The sequence below is a fragment of the Pan paniscus genome, chromosome 4 (assembly GCF_029289425.2).
Source record: "Pan paniscus chromosome 4, NHGRI_mPanPan1-v2.0_pri, whole genome shotgun sequence".
In the NCBI taxonomy this organism is placed as follows: Eukaryota; Metazoa; Chordata; class Mammalia; order Primates; family Hominidae; genus Pan; species Pan paniscus.
The window spans coordinates 118,671,489-118,692,636 of NC_073253.2; the positions used below are offsets into that span (position 1 = coordinate 118,671,489).

A 21,148-nucleotide genomic window follows, 5' to 3' on the forward strand; every position below is an offset into this window, starting at 1 on the left:
CAATACCATGGTAACACAGACTCTTGACTTCTGTGAGGTGAAATCGGTATCAGAAAGCTAAAGGGCAAAGTGGGGTATAGCTGCCACAGGTCAGAGAAGATCAGAAAAAAGAGGTTATGAAAGGGTGAAGTGGTGGATCAGAAAAAAGAGGTTATGGAAGGGTGAAGTGGTGGCTGACTAATCAAAATCATTCCATGAATTGAAAAGAAAAGCAAATACCAATTCTGTGAAATGCATTACCCTTGTGCTGCTATAACAGGCACACTTTCACTGTAAGTTTGACGCCAACACTGTTCACCATTAGAACCTAAAAAACGAGTTTTTTCTGAAGACAAGATGTTAGAAAGCTGGATTCTCGCAATTCCCAGAAGTAAATCTTTACTCATTTTATCCTTGTGCCATAGTTCAACCAGTAATGGAATCCTAAGGAAGAGAGAAACATGTGTTCATACCTACCAACTCTGACCTAAAGTCTTTTCTGAACTAAATTCTTTGAATTCCCTCAATGGAGTCAAAGATGTTTTTTGTTACCTGGAATGTCATCTAACACAATTGTTAGACTGAATGCTAAATTTCACAGGCACCAAATATGAAATGATGTTTCCATCAATGATGAACCTCACATACAATCATGGTCCCATAAAATTATATCATATTTTTACTGTATCTTTTCTGTTTAGATACACAAATACTTACCTTTGTCCAACTGCCTACAGTATTCAGTACAGTCACATGCTGTGCAGGTTTGCAGTCTAGAAGCAATAGGCTATTCCACCCAGCTTAGGTGCACAGTAGGCTATACCATCTAAGTTTGTTTAAGTACATTCTACAATGTTCACACAATAGAATTATCTAATAATGCACTTCTCATAATGTATCCCTATCTTTAATTCACGACTATACCTGTTTTTTTTTTTTGAGACAGGGTCTTGGTCTGCCACTCAGGCTGCTGTGCAATGGCATAATCACAACTCACTACAGCCTCAACCTCCTGGGCTCAAGTGATCCTCCCGTTTTAGCCCCCTAAGTAGCTGGGACTGCAGGTGCTGGCTAATTTTTGTATTTTTTGTAGAGACAGGGTTTCACCATTTTGCTCACGCTAGTCTAAAACTCCGGGGCTCAAAGCAATCTGCTCAAGTTGGCCTCCCAAAGTGCTGGGATTGCAGGTGTAAGTCACCATGCCAGGCCTACTATTATATTTTTTGTACCACTTTCTATGCAATAAAAACCTTCAAATGCTGTAATTCCCACAAATGGTTAGATTTAAGTTACCCTTCATTCTTTTTAAAATAATGTATACATTTGAATTGTGATACTCTGAGAAAGTAAAAGGTGTTTCGCAGATCTCAGATTTTTTCATGAATCCATTTCAGATAGTCAGATTAACATCTCTAGTTATAGGTTAAAAAAAACATAAAAAGCAAATTTTTTCATTCAGTGAATCAACAATAAAAAGTAAATATTTAGTTCTTAGTTTTTTATCTTCCCACATTATATCAGGAAAAGGCAAGACCACTTTTCAAAGGCCCCTCATTACATATAGTTTGTTTTAACAAAGTTAAAATATCTAAATTCAGGTAAATAAGATAGGAAAATCAAAAAAGAGCCTTTATAATAAACCATGCAAAACCCTGTAGCAGATGCACAAATGTCATACACATAATTAGTAAATTTGTTTCTTGATCCTCAAATGCATAAACTGCTATGGATTTAAACCTATAAGAATTCCTTTTTAATAAAATACAAATTTTCAAGAATTGACTTAAATTAATTAATATCATACATACACTGTATGCATTACCTTAAGAAGGTGTCTTGCAGCTGATGAGGCATAGTTGCAAAATCAAATGCACAGTAAGATTGGGGAAGAAAAACTTCCATGTTTTTCCGAACTTCTACAGGAGGATTAGTCATAATAGGAGCTGCACTTCCAAAGAATGGATATGAGTACCTAGAATTTAAAAAAAAAAAAAAAAAAAAAGTCTTAATGATATGGTTTACAGATGACATTCAGTCTGTTTTTTAGAAAAAAGTATAATATGAATATTATGAGCAAATACAACTTTTTAATAGAAACATGGTAGACACAGCAATCTGTCATCTGTGTAAGAAGTTCCTTGACGGCACATGTCCTACCTTTTTTATCTCTGCACTCCCAGGGACACAGGCAGTTTCTGCCATATATAAATATTCAAGAAATGCTTCCTAAATTTATTTGTAAACCTGGTTTATTTTATACAATAGTATCCTGATTTTTTATGGGATAAAAAGCCCTTAGTCAACTCCAAAAGGATGCATTCATGGTAATCTGGTAATTATGGTAATCTTGCAAGGATGCAAACAATTCGAATGTATTATGGATGAATCAGGAGAGTGACATAACAACACTGTTTCTCCCTTTCATCACAAAGCCATGCTAGATTAAATGGAAGAATGCCTGACTACTGCTGAACTTAATTTGTATTTAAAGCCAAATATAAAGATTTATAATGTTCATTTAAATTTAATCCTGTATCTTGTTATTCATATATGAGAACTAAAATTTAAACACTATTAGTAAAAACTGCTTTCCAACAAGAAGAATTCTATGTAGTCACCCAATTCCTATATAATTATATATCCATTTAAATCATGTCATTTCCGAGGAAAGTTAAATGCCCTAGAGTTTCAGCTCCCTATGCTTACCACCACACTACAGGATTTAGTGATTAAAAGAAAAATAAATAAATAAAGGAAGTCATGCAGATGAGAAACTTTTCAAATACCAGTGTTACCTAACCAATTCCATGACACAGTTGCAAACTACAATTTCATACCAATACAGAGCATGGTATGAAAATTTATCAATAGAAAAAGTTAAGTGGCCAGCATTTTTAAAGTGCCTTAAAATGATTCAAAGACCGAACTATTAGTCCGTATCAAATGAATTCTATGAAGAGTGTTAAGTGGACTGTAACAATTTATTTCCTCAACTTTTGCAAATGCTAATGCTTGTTCCCAAAAAATTTATGAGGAGATGCTAACTACCCCAAACTAAATACATTATTGTATTATATTTAATTTATATCTTGGGCACAAAAGACTATAAAAATGTAACATCATTAAAAACAAATTATTGTGTAAAACTACTTAACTGACATATATATTATATAAAATTCTTAATATAGAACAATGTAGACACATTCCACTTACAGCTGATTAAGTATGGTGTTTAGATTCATAGCTATGAAATGGAGGTATTAGGAATATGAGCTCCCATTATAATACAGTTTTATAGAAAAATCAGATAATACACTACCATTATTTTGACCAGTAATACCTTTTTCCAGAAAAAAAGCACTTTTCAAGTTTAAGAGGCACTGTACTTTATATGGCATATTATGTATGTTTATCAAAATACATACATGTATTATATTACTTAGAATAAATTATTATAAATGCCTACAATTATTATATCAGAATAATAAGACAGTTACCTCTCCTACTACTATGCTACCCTTGGTTGAATTCAAAATCATTAGGATATAGCCTTACCCCCTTTTAGTCCACTGATTTAACAAATGTTACAACTTCTTTGGTGACATTTCTCTCTGCAATTCCCCAAACACAGGAAAGTCCTTTCTCTTCAGAAAATAATACTTTGAAACAAAGTCAAATCACACCTTAATATACAGTTGATTGGAAAACCAATCTCCAAGGCATGTATACTCCTTAAGTCTATTGAAAAGCAAAAATGATGTGATGTTGCTGGTACAGCAATCTTCTGTCCTGAAGCTACTTCTGAAGCATTGGATGTAGTCACTAGCTGGGCCAGTGAAGCAGGTACAGAAGAACTGGCTGAAATGAACATAAAATAAAACAAAATAATCACACTTGCTAACAGTTTCTCTTAAATTGTACAGATAGTTTAAGGCTATCATCTCATTTACCTTTAAGCAGGAATTGGGCTATTTTGTCTCATGAACATATGAATTGAGGTATAAGTATCTTAAAAGTAACTCACACAAAAATAACCCAGGTTTTAATTTCCATTCTAGAATTGCGTGAAAAAAGAGCTTACTCTCAATACATATAGAAAACGTACAGAACCAATAGAGAAATATACATGACTGCAGCCTAGAAGGCACTAACTTATTTCCAAGAGGCACATAACTTAACATTTGAAGGGCTGTATATGAGACTTACTGAGATATAATGACATCACCTTTTTACAGTAATTTTGGTTATTTTAGGCATATTTAAAATAACAGAAAGCTAAAACTTAAAAAGACAGATATCTAGTCCAACCTATTAGAGATCAGAGATACTTAGTGAGTGGCCGAAGTCACACAGCCACTCAGTGACAGAGATGTAACTTACAGCAAAGACATCTAACTCCTAATCCACTACTATTTACACTACTAACTATAACTGCAATGGATGGAAAAATTTTATTAAATCAGATAAACATGCATTCTTAGACTCTCTCTTAACTTCAGGATCAAAAATGGTTATTATGAGTTTACTATAAGAGGCAGTTAACAACTGTTTTCTCCAAACTTCAAGATATTTAAGAATCTAATCATTTAAAAAATCTACTTGCAAAAACTATATTATTTAATGTCTATTGAATAGGATATTTCCAGTGTACAAGTAAAATAAAAAATTCTGTTAATTTAGAGAATTATATTTTGAAGTTAGATAGATTGCAATGACTTTGCATTGAAATTTTTTATATTTCCACACATTACTGTTTTGTTTTTTGTTTTGAGACGGAGTTCCGCTCTTGTTGCCCAGGCTGGAGTGCAATGGCGCAATCTTGGCTCACCACAACCTCCGCCTCCTGGGTTCAAGCAATTCTCCTGCCTCAGCCTCCCGAGTAGCCGGGATTACAGGCATGCACCACCACGCCCGGCTAATTTTGTTATTTTTAGTAGAGACGGGATTTCTCTACCTTGGTCAGGCTGGTCTCGAATGCCCAACCTCAGGTGATCCACCTGCCTCGGTCTTCCAAAGTGCTGGGATTATAGGCGTGAGCCACCGTGCCCAGCCTTATTGGTTCTTAACAAACCCACAATTTTTACTTATAACTCATGAAAGTTCTCATAGTCATTTTTTAGATGGCTGCAAAATGCAATACTTCAAAGATCTATAAACAAACAACAAAAAACCTTACCTTTTGGATTTGGTTTGGTGTCCTTATCATACTGTAAACTTTCCACTTCACTTTCTGTTGCATCATCTTTTGTTGGAGGTGACTGGTTGTTAGATGGAACAGGGGACACTCTTGGTGATTTTGGCCCAGTAAGTGTCTTCTCCTTTATGGGGGTTAAAACTTTCTTCTTTGAATGCTCTGGCTCATGTTCATTCTGGGTCTTTAATTCAATTAAAGACTAAAAACAATTTTTAAATAAAGTATAATTTGCAAAGAACTTTCCTTCATAATTAAGCAAAAAACTTGGCGTTGTTTTTTAAAAATATAAGCTTCCTTTCCCAGTTTGGATATTCCTAGTCTATTTTTCTTCATAATTTGCAAATTTCCTTATAGCATCTAGGACCAGAAAAAGGAAGATGAACAGAGGAAATATGATATCCAGAGCTGAATACCAAAATGCATCCTAATGGAAATATCCCTAAGAAGGGATATTTGAGAAAAGAAGTCAGGCATAGGTGTCCCCGGGAATGGTTATTCCTACCAAGGCAGTACAATGGAGAACTATACTCCTAAAGAGAAAAAACACATGTCTAGTATGACTTTCCTTCTCTCCTTTATTCCACTCCCCACTAAAAATATATGTATATGTATCTTTTAAACACTCATTTCGGTTCTTCTATCTTTAATTCACAACCTGCATAAAGATCAGCTTTTTGAAAGAACAAGATAAAGTTGATTTCTGGGAATAGATACAATAAAAAAAAATACACGGCCAAATAAATGATCATCTGTGTCATGAAAACTGACTAAAGAGAGTATGAGGACTACAAAGCACTAAGGAACCAAGGATTTTATTTTGGCTCAGGTTGCATTAACCAAAAAGATATCAGTAATGCAGATTCCCAGAAACTAGGTCTAAAAATGTTCTCTTTCACTGGAGTTCCTTTTCTGGAGTTGGGGGTGGGGGAGACCATAAGTGGGTTGCCACTACACAAAAAGACTGTCTCAAAGGCTAAGAAGGCTCTGGGTAGAATCACTTATAAACCATAACAGAAGTCACAGCACTTTTCAGAAAGGAGGTATCATATAACAAAGGTCACTAATTAAGATTAATAAATATATCCTTATGAAGGTAACTCTTCTGAAATTCAACTTTTGTAAGTAATCATGCGTGGGACTAGTGAAGCCAGGGGAATGAAGGAGGGCCACTACTTGCCTGGGAGTCTATGCCTTCTCTCTGCAGAGCCACAGACACTCCCACAGTTGGGGCTAGCTCCACAGGAATAGGTGCAAGCTTCTGTTTGGCTCTGTTTGGAGGGTCAAGGGTAAAAGCACCTTCGACTGTGACTGGGTGCTGGTTGATTTCTGTACTGCCCTTTTTAAGTAATCCAGTTAAAGGTATTTCTGTACTTCCAAGTGACTGGTCTCCACAGCAGAGGTGAATCTAATATGAAAGGGAAAAATCAAAATAGGGCTTTATACTTTCTCCTTTCTCCTAAATATCATAAACTTAATAAGAAGTTGTAAAATGATGCATGGAAAGAAAATATAATGCAGGTTATACCTCATTGACCTCAAGTGACTAAGTAATGAATTCTCACACGTAACTGTTAAAACTGGTGATAAAACACAAAGTTTACTAAAAACTCAGTAATAGCTATTACCTTTTTCATTTCTTCTTTCGGTATTACATAATCATATGTTATTGCTTCTTTTTCTGTCTCTTTGGTGAGCTACTTTAATATTTTACTATAACAAAATTAATGCATGAATTTAAACAAAAAAACAAAGAAATACCTCAACATTTTTCTTTTTCCAATTTACCATTAATTTAAACACAGTTTCAAAAAATAAGTCAGTGGATCAATCCTGATTTGGAATTTAAAAACCTCAAATAGTTTTGTTTTTTTCACCCATAAGATATCTTGAATATTTCTCTTTTCTTGCTTTTCAGACCTCATATTAAAAAGAGTGCTTAACAGTAAGTAAAAGAATATCTCTGGAGTGGAATATACTGTTAATCACTGATAGCTAATTAAAAGTTCAATATTATCACCTTTTGACAAGTACCAAAAAAAAAAAGACTCTTCCAGATAAATGTTATATAACTTGTTTTCCCTTACTATATTGAAGCCTTAGCAAACTTAGTATTTGAATGAATAATAAATAAGCAATCATGCTGTAAAATATATTTAGCTCTAATATCATCAGTGAAAGAGTTGAGACCTGTAACTTAGTCCCAAAGTTATTATAAGGTGTAATATTTTTATGGGCTGGAAAAAAAAGTATTTTTATGATGTAAATGCCCTCCATTAGAAACTAATAAATCAATACTTTTGGTAAGGACTGATATGTTAGATACAGAATAAAATTCAAACTGCTTTTCCCTGCATGTCACCATTTTATATAGTCTTCAGTTTTCTAAATATCTTGGGTTTAGCAGAATCATCTCTAAAATTTAGTTCTACTAAAATTTCCTAATGCTTCTTCTCACCTCCTGTCCATTACTTTATTTTAAACAAATGAGTATCTAACCGTATACAACACCACCCTATTTCAGTTTGATCAAAAGGAAGTGTCATAAAAGACAGAAGAGTAATGTTTACTAGGTAAGGTTAACTTATCTTTTTTTTGAGACAGAGTCTTGCTCTGCTGCCCAAGCTGGAGTACAGTGGTGTGATCATAGCTGACTGCAGTCTCCAACTTCCGGACTCAAGCAGTCCTTCCACCTCACCCTCCCGAGTAGTTAAGATTACAGGCACACACCACTATGTCTAAGTAATTTTTTAATTTTTTGTAGAAACAGGGTCTTGCTATGTTGCCCAGGCTATTCTTGAACTCCTGGCCTCAAGTGATCCTCCCATCTTAGCCTCTCAAAGTGCTGGAATTATAGGTGTGAGCTACCATGCTCCACCAATGTTTGCTTTTAAATGGAGTCCAATTCAAAAATAGTTCATAAAAAATATTCAATTCAAGGGCAGATTTTAGAAAGCTGTCTTACCTCATTGCTTTTAACGGCAGTAAGGCATAATATTTTGAAATCGAGAGTGTGATCTGTGTGCCTACACCTAATATCTCCATTAACAATAATGAAACCTTGCTCGTGCCTGCTGCCCTAGACTCCAGGTATAATTTTTTTTATTGCAAAGGACTGATAACTGATATACCTCTTTTCTCAATTCCTGGGAAAAGAGGTGTTATCTCATAAAATTCTGAGGTAATTGTAATGCCAACAACTTCATGACTCAGGATAGTACCTAAAAAAATTAGAAGATGTGGCAGAAAGATAACCTCTACTACTGAAATAGGATTAAGTTTAGGTACTAAACTCTCGTTTAGTTTAGGTACTAAATTAATGCTTAAAAGACCACCTCCAGCTAAAAACGATTTGCTGCAATACTCACCTGCAGTTTAGACTGAAGAGCCAGGTAAACACGAAGAATTTCTACACTGCTACGGATGCGAACTGATGCTCTCTCTGGCTCAAAGTTTGGGTTGATTAAATCATTGAAGGGTTCATTTGTAACATCATTTCCCAGTAAAGAGTAGTAAAAGAAAAACTCAGGCTGTCTTTCTGGAAGTTTCATGGTACATGGAATTAACTAAACATTTCAGGAAAAAGAAAACAGTTATTACTTTCTAAACTACTGAACATGCTTAGTGTATCTATTACATTCCAAAAACATTTGCTAAAATGTTGATTTTTTTATTTGATGTCTTAACCGCTCAAATAAAATTTCTGAACTTCTGCCAAATTACTACCAAATTACTATTTTTTTTAAAAAAGAGTTGTCTTAGAAAAGCAGAGTCTAAAAGACTTTATAGATTTATGTTGTTTTAAAGTTTTCATTGCATTCAACTGGTCCATGAAAGAATATGTGAAAGTTCTACTTAGAAGAAAGAGATTAAATATTTCAAACTGAGCTTTCCTTATTTTCACATATTTTATTTCATCTCATACTTCCTCAGCCATCAGAGGCTCTATGTTATGAATGAGGAAAGGTTTTAAAGAAATTTAATCCAGGCTATCTAATATATAACATCTTAGTTGAGGTGTCCGATAAAGTTTTTAGCTATTCTGTCGAAATTTAGAGGCCTATGAAAATAACACCAAAAAAATACCTTTTGTAGTATGAGTGTTACTTTTCAGAGTTGCTAGATTCATGGCCACATATGACTAAGAGATGGGATTCTTGTCCTACAAAATATATTTTCTAACAGACCTTTAATGTTCACTAGCATACTGTTAAACAATAAGCTATAAACATTTAATGTGTTCATCAATAGGAGATGGCTTACATATAATTATCATACACCATGGCTGCTAAATAGTAACACATTAACATGAAAGTTATCTAAGACACCAGTCCCTAACCATTTTGGCACCAGGGACTGGTTTCGTGGAAGACAATTTTTCCACAAACAGGAAGGTATAGGGGGAATAGTTACAGGAGGAAACTGTAGATTAGAAACATTAGATTCTCATAAGGAACACGCAACCTAGATCCCTTACATGTGTAGTTGACAATAAGGTTCGTGCTCCTATGAAAATCTAATGCCACCACTGATCTGATAGGAGGCAGAGCTCAGGCCCTAATGCTTACTTGCCCGCTGCTCACCTCCTGCTGTGTAGCCGGTTCCTAACAGGCCACAAACCTGTACCAGTCCGCAGCCTGAGGGTTGAGGATCCCTCTCTAAGATACACTGTTGGCTTAAAAAAATTACAGGACAGTTTGTATAGTTTGTGAAAATAAAAGTACTAACCACTTAGATTACAATAGCACAGTACCAGACACATAATAAATAATAAGTTATTTTAATCCTGCACTTTAAAATGTATTCATGTTTAAGTGAGGAGATTTTAATCATGTGGACTTACACACATTGAGAGGAGCACCTATGCACTTATAATTGTTACAATCACAAATTCTGGAGTCAGATCCCAAACCCTAACTCTAGTTCCATCAGTAACTTACTGTGAAATTTTAGAAAAATTACTTAATCACTGTGTGTATGCACTTGTTTTAGGGTTGTTGGAAGGATTAAAAGAGATACATAGTCGCTGCTACAACAATGCCTAGCACACAGCTGTTGTTATGTGAGAATGGAAAATACCTAGAGAAGAACACACTAACCATTACAGTGATTATTCTGGAGGGGTTTAGAGAAGATTTTCATTTTCTTTTACTTTCTTTCATGATCATACAGCAATAAAAACATTAAGAAATAAAGATCCTTATATATTTCACAGTACATTTAATTCTAAATTATTCCCATTATGGGAAGAAATTCTTTAAAAATTCTTTATTATCCTGATATTTAGAGACTATTTTTTTCCTACTCTTGACTTTCAATATTTAAGAAAAGAAGGAAGCAAGATTGTCACTAGCCGGCCTTCCTGCTCCAAACTCAATCCTCCATTCTATTAAAACTTTATAGTAACATGTGCTAAGTCACTGATTTGCATCTGAAAAGGTTTGTAAATCTGTTTATTGCTAGATGCTTTCTCACATTGCCTTTGACTAAGTTGAGAGGAAAAAATTAAACAGCTAATTTCATCCCAAACATAAACAATACAATGATTAAGCAGCAACACCCTACCATCCATACTCTCCTGCCCCCAGTCCCTGGAAATCACAAATCTGCTTGTAGGAACTTTTGCCTATTGTGGATGATTCATATAAATGGAACCACACAATATGTGGCCTTTTGTGTCTTGCTTCTTTCACTTAGCATGCTTCCAACATTCCTTTATGTTGTGGCATGTATCAGTACTTCATTCCTTTTTTTTTTTTTTTTTTGAGACAGAGTCTCGCACTGTCACCCAGGCTTGAGTGCAGTCGCATGATCTCGGCTCACTGCAAGCTCCGCCTCCTGGGTTCACGCCATTCTCCTGCCTCAGCCTCCCGAGTAGCTGGGACTACAGGCACCCACCACCACACCCGGCTAATTTTTTTGTATTTTTAGTAGAGACGGGGTTTCACCATGTTAGCCAGGATGGTCTCAATCTCCTGACCTCGTGATCCGCCCTCCTCAGCCTCCCAAAGTGCTGGGATTACAGATGTGAGCCACCACGCCTGGTCTCCATTCCTTTTTTTTTTTTTTTTTTTTTTACTATAAAGATGGAGGTCTCGCTATGTTGCCCTGGCTGGTCTTGAACTGTTGGGACTCAAGGGATCCTCTTGCCTCAGGCTCCTGAGTAGCTAAGATTACAGGTGTATGCCACACCACCCACAGGTAGTACTTTGATAGCTAAATTGTATTTAATTGTATAGATATGCCAAAGTTTGTTTATCCATTCATCTATTGAGGGCATCTGGGTAGTTTTCACCTTTTGGCTATCATGTATAATATTGCTATAAACACTCACATACAGATTTTTATTTGAATACCTATTTCCAATACTTTTGGGTGTATACCTAGTAGTAGTATTGCTGATCCTGTGGTAATTCTGTTTAACATTGTGAGGAATCTATCTGCCTTAATTTTTTATAGAGATAGTAAACAGTTTGCCAGACATCAACCTGTGTGTTTTTTTTTTTAAAACTAAACTGAAACAGTAATTTGTCCCAGTAATTCACCTGTATTACCAAGAACTGTATTATATTGGTTTTTAAAAGTTATGGACTCAATAGGTCAATTACCCACAGGAAACTTCACCATACAAATGTAGCTTCTCACAAACAACATGGTAGGCACCTTAGTAATATTACCTCATTCCTCATGCACAACTGAAAAGATGGTAACTATCACGACTATATAAAATCAAGCCTCAAAAAGGTTAAGTAACTTGCCTAAGTTGAAGGAGCTAGAAAACAGAATGAGATTCCAACTCAAATCTATCTTATTCCAAACTCATTAAGAGGCAAGAGAGCATTATATGGGAACAAGAGAATATTAAAAATGACCACGTGGTCAGAAATACTTGGGCCATTAACTAGCTATAAGATCTTCCTAAGACTTGGTTTCCTTATCTCTAAAATGAAAATGATCAACTCTAAGATTGTGGTAGGATTAAACACAAAATATGCAGAGTGGGTGGCACAATGTCTATTATACAAAGCATTACACAGTAAGTAATCAATAAATATGAACAATTATGCTTCCCTGAGGAGGATAAAAGTATTAAAACAGTGATTTCAAATTCAGCTGGGCATGGTGGCTCATGACTGTAATCCCAGCACTTTAGGAGGCCAAGGCAGGAGGATCACTTGAGGTCAGGAGTTTGAGACCAACCTGGCAAATATGGTGAAACCCCATCTCTACTAAAACTATAAAAACTGGCCAGGTGTGATGGCAGGTGCCTGTAACCCCAGCTACTTGAGAGGGTGAGGCAGGAGAATCACTTGAACAGGGAAGGCAGAGGTTGTAGTGAGCTGAGATTGCACCATTGCACTCCAGCCTGGGTGACAAGAGCGAGGCTCCACCTCAAAAAAATAAAAATAAAAAATAAAATGCTTTGCAAATATGGTAACAACACAGTAAAAATACAGTACATTCCTAATTATCTGACATATGGACAAGAGTGTTCTGATGTGGTTAATAAATAAAAAGGCAATAGATATCTGGCTTTCCCTGCAACTAGAGTGGCATATTAAACTATTAACAATCCATAAGCAGACCTTTAAGAGAAGAAAAATACGGAAACTGATATAAAGGCAAAAGTATGTATGTATCAATGAGGAAATTTACAGTACCAAATAAGGAGAGAAAGAGTAAATGCTCAAAGAACACCAAGTTCTTTATATAGTGGGGATGAATTCAGTGTGACAAAGTAAACACATTTCCTGAGAAAAATCTTTACCTGATGTACCTTGCAAGTCAAATAAAAATGTGGCCACTAATGCAAATTTCATTTGTGAATGTGGATTACATGGATATTTTGTTCCTCTAAGAAAGTAAATAAGGCCGGGCATGGTGGCTCACACCTGTAATCCCAGCACCTTGCGAGGCTGAGGTGGGAGGATCATTTGAGGCCAGGAGTTCAAGACCAGCCTGAGCAGCATAGTGAAACCCTGTCTCTACAAAAAAATTAAAAATTAGGTGGGTGTGGTGGCACATGCCTATAATCCCAGCTACTCAGGAGGCTGAGGCAGAAGGATCAACTGACTCTCGGAGCTTGAGGCTACAGTGAGCTATGATCATGCCAAGGCACTCCAGCCTGGGCAACAAAGAAAGACCTGTCTCTTAGGGGAAAAAGTGGGGGAGGGGAATACTCTGATAAAAATTGTACAGTTATAAACCATATTATCTATTTTTATAAGTACTAATTCATTTCAGCTACTATAGAACAACATAATGTCAAGAAAAGTAGATCTGTAAAACCAAGTTGATGGCAGAGGAGGGAAAAAAAAAAAGGGAAGTGGACTTGAGAAGGACAGTGGAATAACAGCTAGTTTTGTGTTGAGCCGCTGTTGGGAAGGCAATCTACCATGAGCCCTGAGCATCCCTGCACATTCTTGCAGAGTATGGCAAGACTGCAAGGCCCAGACCACTCTTTTACTCAGCCCATTTCCCAGGGTTGTTTAAGCAGCTTGAGAGATAAGGTCATGTGTCTTCCTGGACAAAGACTAGGCCTGCTTACTGCTTACAATAAAAGTGGCAGGTTCCCCAAATTCAGTTTCCTCAGCTGTGATAAAACCCACTATGTGTAGAGCAACCACCTGGGCCCCTCTGTGTAGTCCCCATGGGACCTGGGGTAAGGGCAACTGAAGGAAATATACCAATATTCATGTTCTTGCTCTGCTACTAAGGGTAATAAATTCTTTTGTTTCTGATCCAAGAACCTGTGTCTTCTGCTAGCATCCATGACAGTAACAGCTTAATTTATTAGTTTATAAACAAGATAAAATAGAACCCAAAACTCTATAGGCATTAAGTATTAGTGGCAGAAAGTATTCCTGACATTGTAAGTTTCTCCAAAAAGTAAATCGTTCACAAATTTAAAAATCCTTCCATGTCAGTCCTTACAATGCCACACAGTACGATAGAAAACAATGTTAACTGATGGCCATTCTCCTAAATCCTGAGAGATTTATTCTCTTACAATCAAGATCATCAAAATCTATTTTTTCTAAATTAAGAAGTTTTCTTTCCAGTATGAAAGAAAACATGTTTTGAACTCATTTTTCAAAAGTTAAAAAAAAAAAGTCTACTTGCAAGTCTTTTTAATACCTGAAAGGTAAAATGTTTTACATAGTTTTCAAATTATTCATAAGTCACCAATCTCATGGAAAGTCTCACCTGTTCCAACTGGGTGGCAAATGCTATGGTCACTGACATAATAAAGGAATCAGTACAGTATTCTGCTGGTCCAATCTGATGGTAGCCTCCCTCTTCATTCAGCACAGCCACAATGTCCCTGGGGTCAAGTCCAGCCAGGATGGCAGGTACTTTACAGAGAAAAACACGATTAAACTACATTGTAGTTTGTCATAAACCATTATAAGATTTTTAAAACTGATTATATTTTGTAATTTGCTTGGTAATTTTCATGAATACAGTTAATATCTAATAAGGTTCCTTTACTCTCTTACATACTCACCAAAGAAACCTTACTTAACCAGCATTGTCTTTCTGTATGTAAAAGTAAAATTCTGAAGTAACATTTTTAAAACCTTAAGGTAATAAACCACATAGAAAAGGCATCTAACATAGGTTTTACAGTGAATCTAAACTGGAAAGTGAATAAGCTAGATATGGCTAAGAAGAAAAGGGCAGCTGAACAGGGAATGGGGGAGTAAAAAAAAGAGTGTTCTAGACAGAAGGGACAGTATGTACAAAAACACAGAAGCAAGAGAAAGCATGTGTGAGAAAACTGACACAGGCATAGGGTGCCAGATCACAGAGTGAGAACCGACATACAGAGGGAGGTGGGGCTGGATAAGCAGAGGCCATATCATACAGTCCTTCTGTATGCTATCCAGAAACATTTTTGGATAGTTTTCTAAGAATAAGAGAAAATCATGAAACTAGTTTTGAGAAGAAAACTGACATAATCAAATAGGCTTTAGTATGAGGAGACTGAAGAGGGACAGGGTTTTTCAAATTGATTTAAAAAACAAAAAACATACACAACTAAAATAACTGATAATATCCAATGTTGAGGAGAATGCAGGAAAGTGAATGCTCTCAATGTTGGCAGGTACATGCTAGAATAACCTATTAGAGGGTGATATATCAGGGCCTATCAAAATTTTACATGTGCATACCCTATAAACGAGCAATCCTTCTTCTAGGAGTTAATCCTAAAGAGTTGTGCTTACAGTAGCAGTGGCTGAAAACAGTATAATAATTAAGAGCACAGATATCTAAGTCGCATAGACCAAGGTTCCAATCCCAGTTCTGTCCTTGACTTGTTGCACAGGGAACCCATATCCATCTCTTTTAGTCTCCATTTTTTTTTTCTAGAAAGCTTTTATAGAGTTGTTGAAAGATCAAATCAAATAATGAAAGCAAAGCATTTAGCACAGACTCTGACCCATTAAGCACTTTAATAAAGACAGCCATCATACAATAAGGCCAATAGAGCTTAGAAGTTAAAATAAGTATGACATGTTCTCACTGACAGGGAAGGGAGTTACAAATAGGGTGAAGATGAAAACTAGAATCTTGCGGTGCTGGAATGGAATTGAAGGTGTCAATCTGAATTGAAAATATATATACTGAAGCGTCTATATACATATATATAGAGCATCATCGATTCAGATATCTCATATATACATATATATACACATAAATACATACATATACATATATATATGGCTTTTTTTTTTTTTGCAGAGCTAGCGGAGGTTTTATTTTGGACCAAAAAAAAAAAAAAAAAGCAACTGAATTGTTTTGTAGCTGGAGGCATGGGCAAAGTGGGGGTCCCCAGGCAGTAAACTCCCCCGCGGGTGGACTGAGGCCTAGGGCTGAGCCTCAGGTGGGTCTCCTGTTCCCAGTGCTACCCTGCATAGCGACCTCCCTCCCAGGCTCTGCGGCAGCGCAGGAGGGGTAGGCTGGGAGGGGCTGCCACAGCTGTTCACTTGGGCAGGACATCAGAGGACTCGGACACCAGCTTCCCATCACGTGTCTCGATCTTCTTCACAACCACGGCCCTGGAGGAGCTGGTGCGGCTGAAGGAGCTGGCGCCCAGGCCGTAGCTGAGGCCGGGGCTTGTGAGGCCCCCACAGGCCGAGCTCAGACCACTTGCATAGCTGCTGGTGGTCTTCGTATGAATACTCATGTTCTGCATCCCAGACTCCAGCCGGCTCTCCTCGCCCTCCAGCAGCTTCTTGTAGGTGGCGATCTCGATGTCCAGGGCCAGCCTGACGTTCATCAGCTCCTGGTACTCACGCAGCTGCCACGCCATGTCCTGCTTGGCCCGCTGCAGGGCGGCCTCCAGCTCGACAACTTGGTGTTAGCATCCTTAATGGCCAGCTCTCCACACTGCTCGGCATCTGCAATGGCGGCCTCCAGGAAAGCCCTCTGGCCTTTGAGGCCCTCATTCTCAGCCTGGAGCCGGCTGATGTTCCGGTTCATCTCGGAGATCTTAGTCTTTGTGCACCGCAGGTTATCCCCGTGCTTCCCAGCCAGACTCTGCAGCTCCTCATCCTTGATCTGGTACATGCTCTCAGCCTCGGCCCGGCTGCGGTTGGCGATCTCCTCGTACTGTGCCTTGACCTCAGCGATGACACTGTTCATGTCCAGGGAGCGGCTGTTGTCCATGGACAGCACCACAGATGTGTCTGAGATCCAGGACTGCAGCTCCCGGATCTCCTCTTCATACAGCTGCCTGAGGAAGTTGATCTCATCAGTCAGCCCTTCCAGGCGAGACTCCAGCTCTACCTTGTTCATGTAAGCTTCATCCACATCCTTCTTGATGAGGACAAATTCATTCTCCATCTCTGCACGCTTATTGATCTCATCCTCATACTTGTTCTTGAAGTCCTCCACCAGCCCCTGCATGTTGCCAAGCTCCGCCTCCAGCTTCAGTTTCTCCTAGCCCAGAGTCTCCAGCTGCCGCCTAAGGTTGTTGATGTAGCTCTCGAACATGTTGTCCATGTTGCTCCCGGCCGTCTTCTGCTGCTGCAGGAGGCTCCACTTGGTCTCCAGCATCTTGTTCTGCTGCTCCAGGAACCGTACCTTGTCTATGAAGGAGGCAAACTTGTTGTTGAGGGTCTTGATCTGCTCCTTCTCCTGGGTGCACACAGCCTGGATGTTGGGGTCCACCTCCAGGACAAGGGGGCTCAGCAGGCTCTGGTTGACTGTGACCGCGGTGATGCCTCCCATGCCGCTGGCCCCACCATAGCCGCCGCCCAGGCCACCCTGAAAGCAGCTGCTGCCCACTCGGGAGAAGCTTGAGGAGCTGATGTGGGCACCGGGCCCACTTGTGTAGGAGCGGCTGCTGAAGGCCCGGGGGCCAGAGGTGGACACCTTGTAGGACTTCTGGGTCACCTAATGGACATGGTGGAGGCAGGAGTGGAGGCAGGCGGGCCGAACCAGGTGGAGATCCTAGAAGGAGCGGAGAAGCTGCTTCTTGGTCTGTTTTTTGTTTTTTATTGAGACAGAGTCTTGCTCTGTCACCCAGGCTGCAGTGGATCTCGGCTTACTGCAACCTCTGCCCCCCCGGATTCAAGCAATTCTGCTGCCTCCGCCTCCTGAGTAGCTGGGATTACAGGCTTGTGCCACCAAGCCAGGCTAATTTTTTGTATTTTTAGTAGAGAAGGGGTTTCACCATGTTGGCCAGGCCAGTCTCAAACTCCTGGCCTCAAGTGATCCACCTGCCTCAGCCTCCCAAAGTGCTGGAACAGGCGTGAGCCACCGCACCTGGCACTGTTCAATGTATATTGATAAATATAAGCAAAATGGTGTATATGTGCTATGGTTTCAATGTGTCCCCTCCAAAACTCAGGTGTTGAAACTTAATGGCCAATGTGATGGTATTAGGAGATATGGTCTTAAACAGGTGATTAGGTCATGAGAGCTCCTCCCTAATGAATGAGATCAGGTGCCCTTATAAAAGGGCTTGGTGGAGAGAGTTCCTCTCTTGCTCTTCAGCCTTCCAATATGTGAGGATGTAGGACGAAGTCCCTCACCAGATGCCAGTGCCTCGATCTTGAACTTCCCAGCCTCCAGCACTGCGAGAAATAAATTTGTTCTTTATAAATTACCCAGTCTGTAGTGTTCTATCATAGCAGCACAAAACAGGTAAGACCATATGTATATATACAAATGTGTGTAGGTATTTATATGTGTGTGTACACATATATGCACAAATTCCCTCACTTTGTCTACTCAAAGGGCCTGGGAGCAGTGACACCTCGATATCAGCTAACATACCTAGCACCTAGATCTTGGCTTCTAAAAATCATTCTTTACTGAAAGGAAGCAGGGCTCCTTAGAGAAATGGCTGAATCCAGAGCTGAGACAGAGTAAGCACAAGATGAGCTTGGAACATCTTGCTGTGCCTGAAAATATTTGTTGATAAGTTCAAAGAATCATGGAGACATTCAAAAGGAAACAAAAGCAACTTAAAAGGGCTGCCCAAATCTGGGACAAACAATTAAGCATAGTTAAATATTGTGAAACACTAAATAAAAAGAGAAAACTGTAAATTCAGACTGATATAAACGAATTGAAGGTCTAATGAGAAATTGAATATATTCATAATTTCACAATTCTGCCCCACAAAAGAGTTATTAATTACAAAGGAAAAAAGAGCAAGTTTACAGTTGAGAGCACTAACACACAACACTTTAATCAAGTAATCAAAGTTAGCATCAGAAATAGGACAAATCAAAATTGTGTACCACCTGATAAGATGCAATGGGAAGAACGTGGCATCTCTTCGATGATATTTCTGCCAAAGATGCATAAGCTAAATCTAAAATCAGACAAACTCAAGTCATGAAACAATCTACAAATTAACTGGCCTGCAATCTTCAAAATTTCAAGGTCATGGAAAGATCAAGGAACTATTTCAGAATACACAGATATAACAATTCAATGTAACATCTAATTCTAAACTAAATTCTTTTCCTATAGAGGAAATTATTGGGAAAAGACAATTGGTAAAACAAAACTCAAATGAAATTAGGTGGTAGCAATGTATCAATGTTTCATTAATGTAATAAGGTTACATCTGTTAATATATTGATGTAAATTTCCCAGTTCTGATGGATATACCACGGATATGAAGAAGAATGCTCTAATAAATACTCCAAACATTCAGGTGCATTAGGTAGTAAATTCCTCTCAAACAGTCCAGGGAAAAATATTCTTCTTCATAACATACTTCCAACTTTTGGGGAAGACTGAGATTATTTCACAATGAAAACAAATTCTTAAAATTTTTTTTCACTGAGGGAAAAAATAATAAAGGCTCTAGAATCTGACTTCCAAGCTCACATCCTGACTTCACTACTTACAATGTATGCCATTTTGGCAAACACATCGCTGAAATTCAATTTAACCATCTCTTGGGTTTATGGTGCCCAGAGGTCATCCAAAAGATGTCCAGGAGGCAAGTGATATTTGGATCCAAAGGCCTAAGTGGGGGTCTTCGGCACAGAAGAGTATGATTGTATGACTGATGCCTGGCAAATAAATAGTATTGCATTGGAAGAGCGTGTACAGAATGAGAAGAAATTTCTTTAATATATAAAGGTTGGGAAGAGAACGAAAAGGCCAAAAGGAAGTTAAGAAGTACTGGTAAGAGAAGAAGCTGAAGAAAAGTTATTGTTAAAATACTGAATTATAATATCTTCTCAATTCAAAAGGTAATTCTCAACTCAGAATTAAACTTTTAGGACAAGACAACTATTTATAAATTCACTGAACTAAGAATATATGTGCCAATACAAACACTGCTATTAACATTAGTTTTCCATGTAAGTCTAGGACATTCCATGCAACATGACTGAAGCATAGTAGAATATCAATTGTATGATTTCAATTTCACTATTTGTTTCTCTCACTTCCAGAAGACACCTTCTTCCTCTACAGAAAAAGTTTACAGAAGAGATGTAATCACAAAATATTAGAGTACGAAAAAACTTTCGAGACTATCTCATCCAACTCCATCATTTTACCTAAAAGAAAATAGGGACTGTAAAACATTGAAGAAGAAATATGCAGTCTGGCACATAGAGCTTAGAAATCTTCAGTTAGCCCTAATAGCAAATAAAAAGCTGAACGAACTAAAAATTAACAACTCTCCATAGATCTGTCAGAGAAGTGAGGTCTCAGGAAACCTGCTGCTCCCCAAAACTAAGGAAACAGACAGGGAGCTACGGAGAATCACAATTTTGGAACAGAAAGAGCCAATGCAGTAAGTAGGAAAACGTGAACTGGGATGAACTGCTAGTAGCTTGGTGTGAACCAGCCTGAGAGATAAAAACTCCAGGGGGACCCAGTCACAAGGGAGCCCCACACTTTTGTGACTTTTACCTCCAGGGAGCTCTACCAGGTCCTCACAGTGAATATCAGAGAAAAGTTCCCTCATTCTTCTGGCATAGGGAAGAGAAAAGAAACCATTCTGAAACATGCCAGACAATTCTGTTCTTGTTAACAAGGCCTGCCCTCGGAGAAACTATTTGCCAGAGCCTAACCTGTTGAGGTTCTATCAGAGCCTAACTGACCAGGGAGAAGAGAAATACCCAACTCCAGCTGCCTCTGGTCTTCCATGCAAGGGAAGGGAATACACAACTCCAGCCCCTCCAGACACTCTGCCCCATCTAAGGGAAGAAAAAACTGAGAAGCAATGGTGAAGTTCAGACCCAAGGGGCACAGGCTCAGTAAAAGACTGAGACCTAACCATAAGGCTATAGAATGCTTCCCCTTCCCGATTCCTGACCACTACATTACTAAGGCCTATTTACAGCAGTTCCTTTTGTCCCATACATCATGTCCGGCTTACAACAAAAAATTGCAAGGCATACTAAAAGGAAAAAAAAAAGTACAGTTTGAAGAGACTAAACAAGCATCAGAACTAAAGTCAGATATGGCAGGAATGTTGGAATTATCAAAACA

General features: G+C 38.2%; 1 protein-coding gene and 1 pseudogene across 2 annotated transcripts in view; both read right to left on the bottom strand.

The window, feature by feature from the left end:
• The window catches only part of CEP120 (centrosomal protein 120), a 79,025-nt gene that overhangs the window by 39,781 nt on the left and 18,096 nt on the right, over positions 1 to 21,148 (bottom strand). For both annotated transcript variants that reach the window (XM_055112587.2, XM_055112588.2), the window contains exons 6-12: positions 14,378 to 14,526; positions 8,539 to 8,736; positions 6,351 to 6,578; positions 5,156 to 5,372; positions 3,663 to 3,837; positions 1,802 to 1,951; positions 241 to 423 (exon numbers count right to left, since the gene is read on the bottom strand). In XM_055112587.2, the coding sequence (XP_054968562.1) occupies positions 241 to 423; positions 1,802 to 1,951; positions 3,663 to 3,837; positions 5,156 to 5,372; positions 6,351 to 6,578; positions 8,539 to 8,736; positions 14,378 to 14,526 (1,300 nt within the window). The remainder of the gene's footprint in view (positions 1 to 240; positions 424 to 1,801; positions 1,952 to 3,662; positions 3,838 to 5,155; positions 5,373 to 6,350; positions 6,579 to 8,538; positions 8,737 to 14,377; positions 14,527 to 21,148) is intronic.
• Positions 14,547 to 19,593, bottom strand: LOC100975278 (keratin, type II cytoskeletal 8-like; annotated as a pseudogene).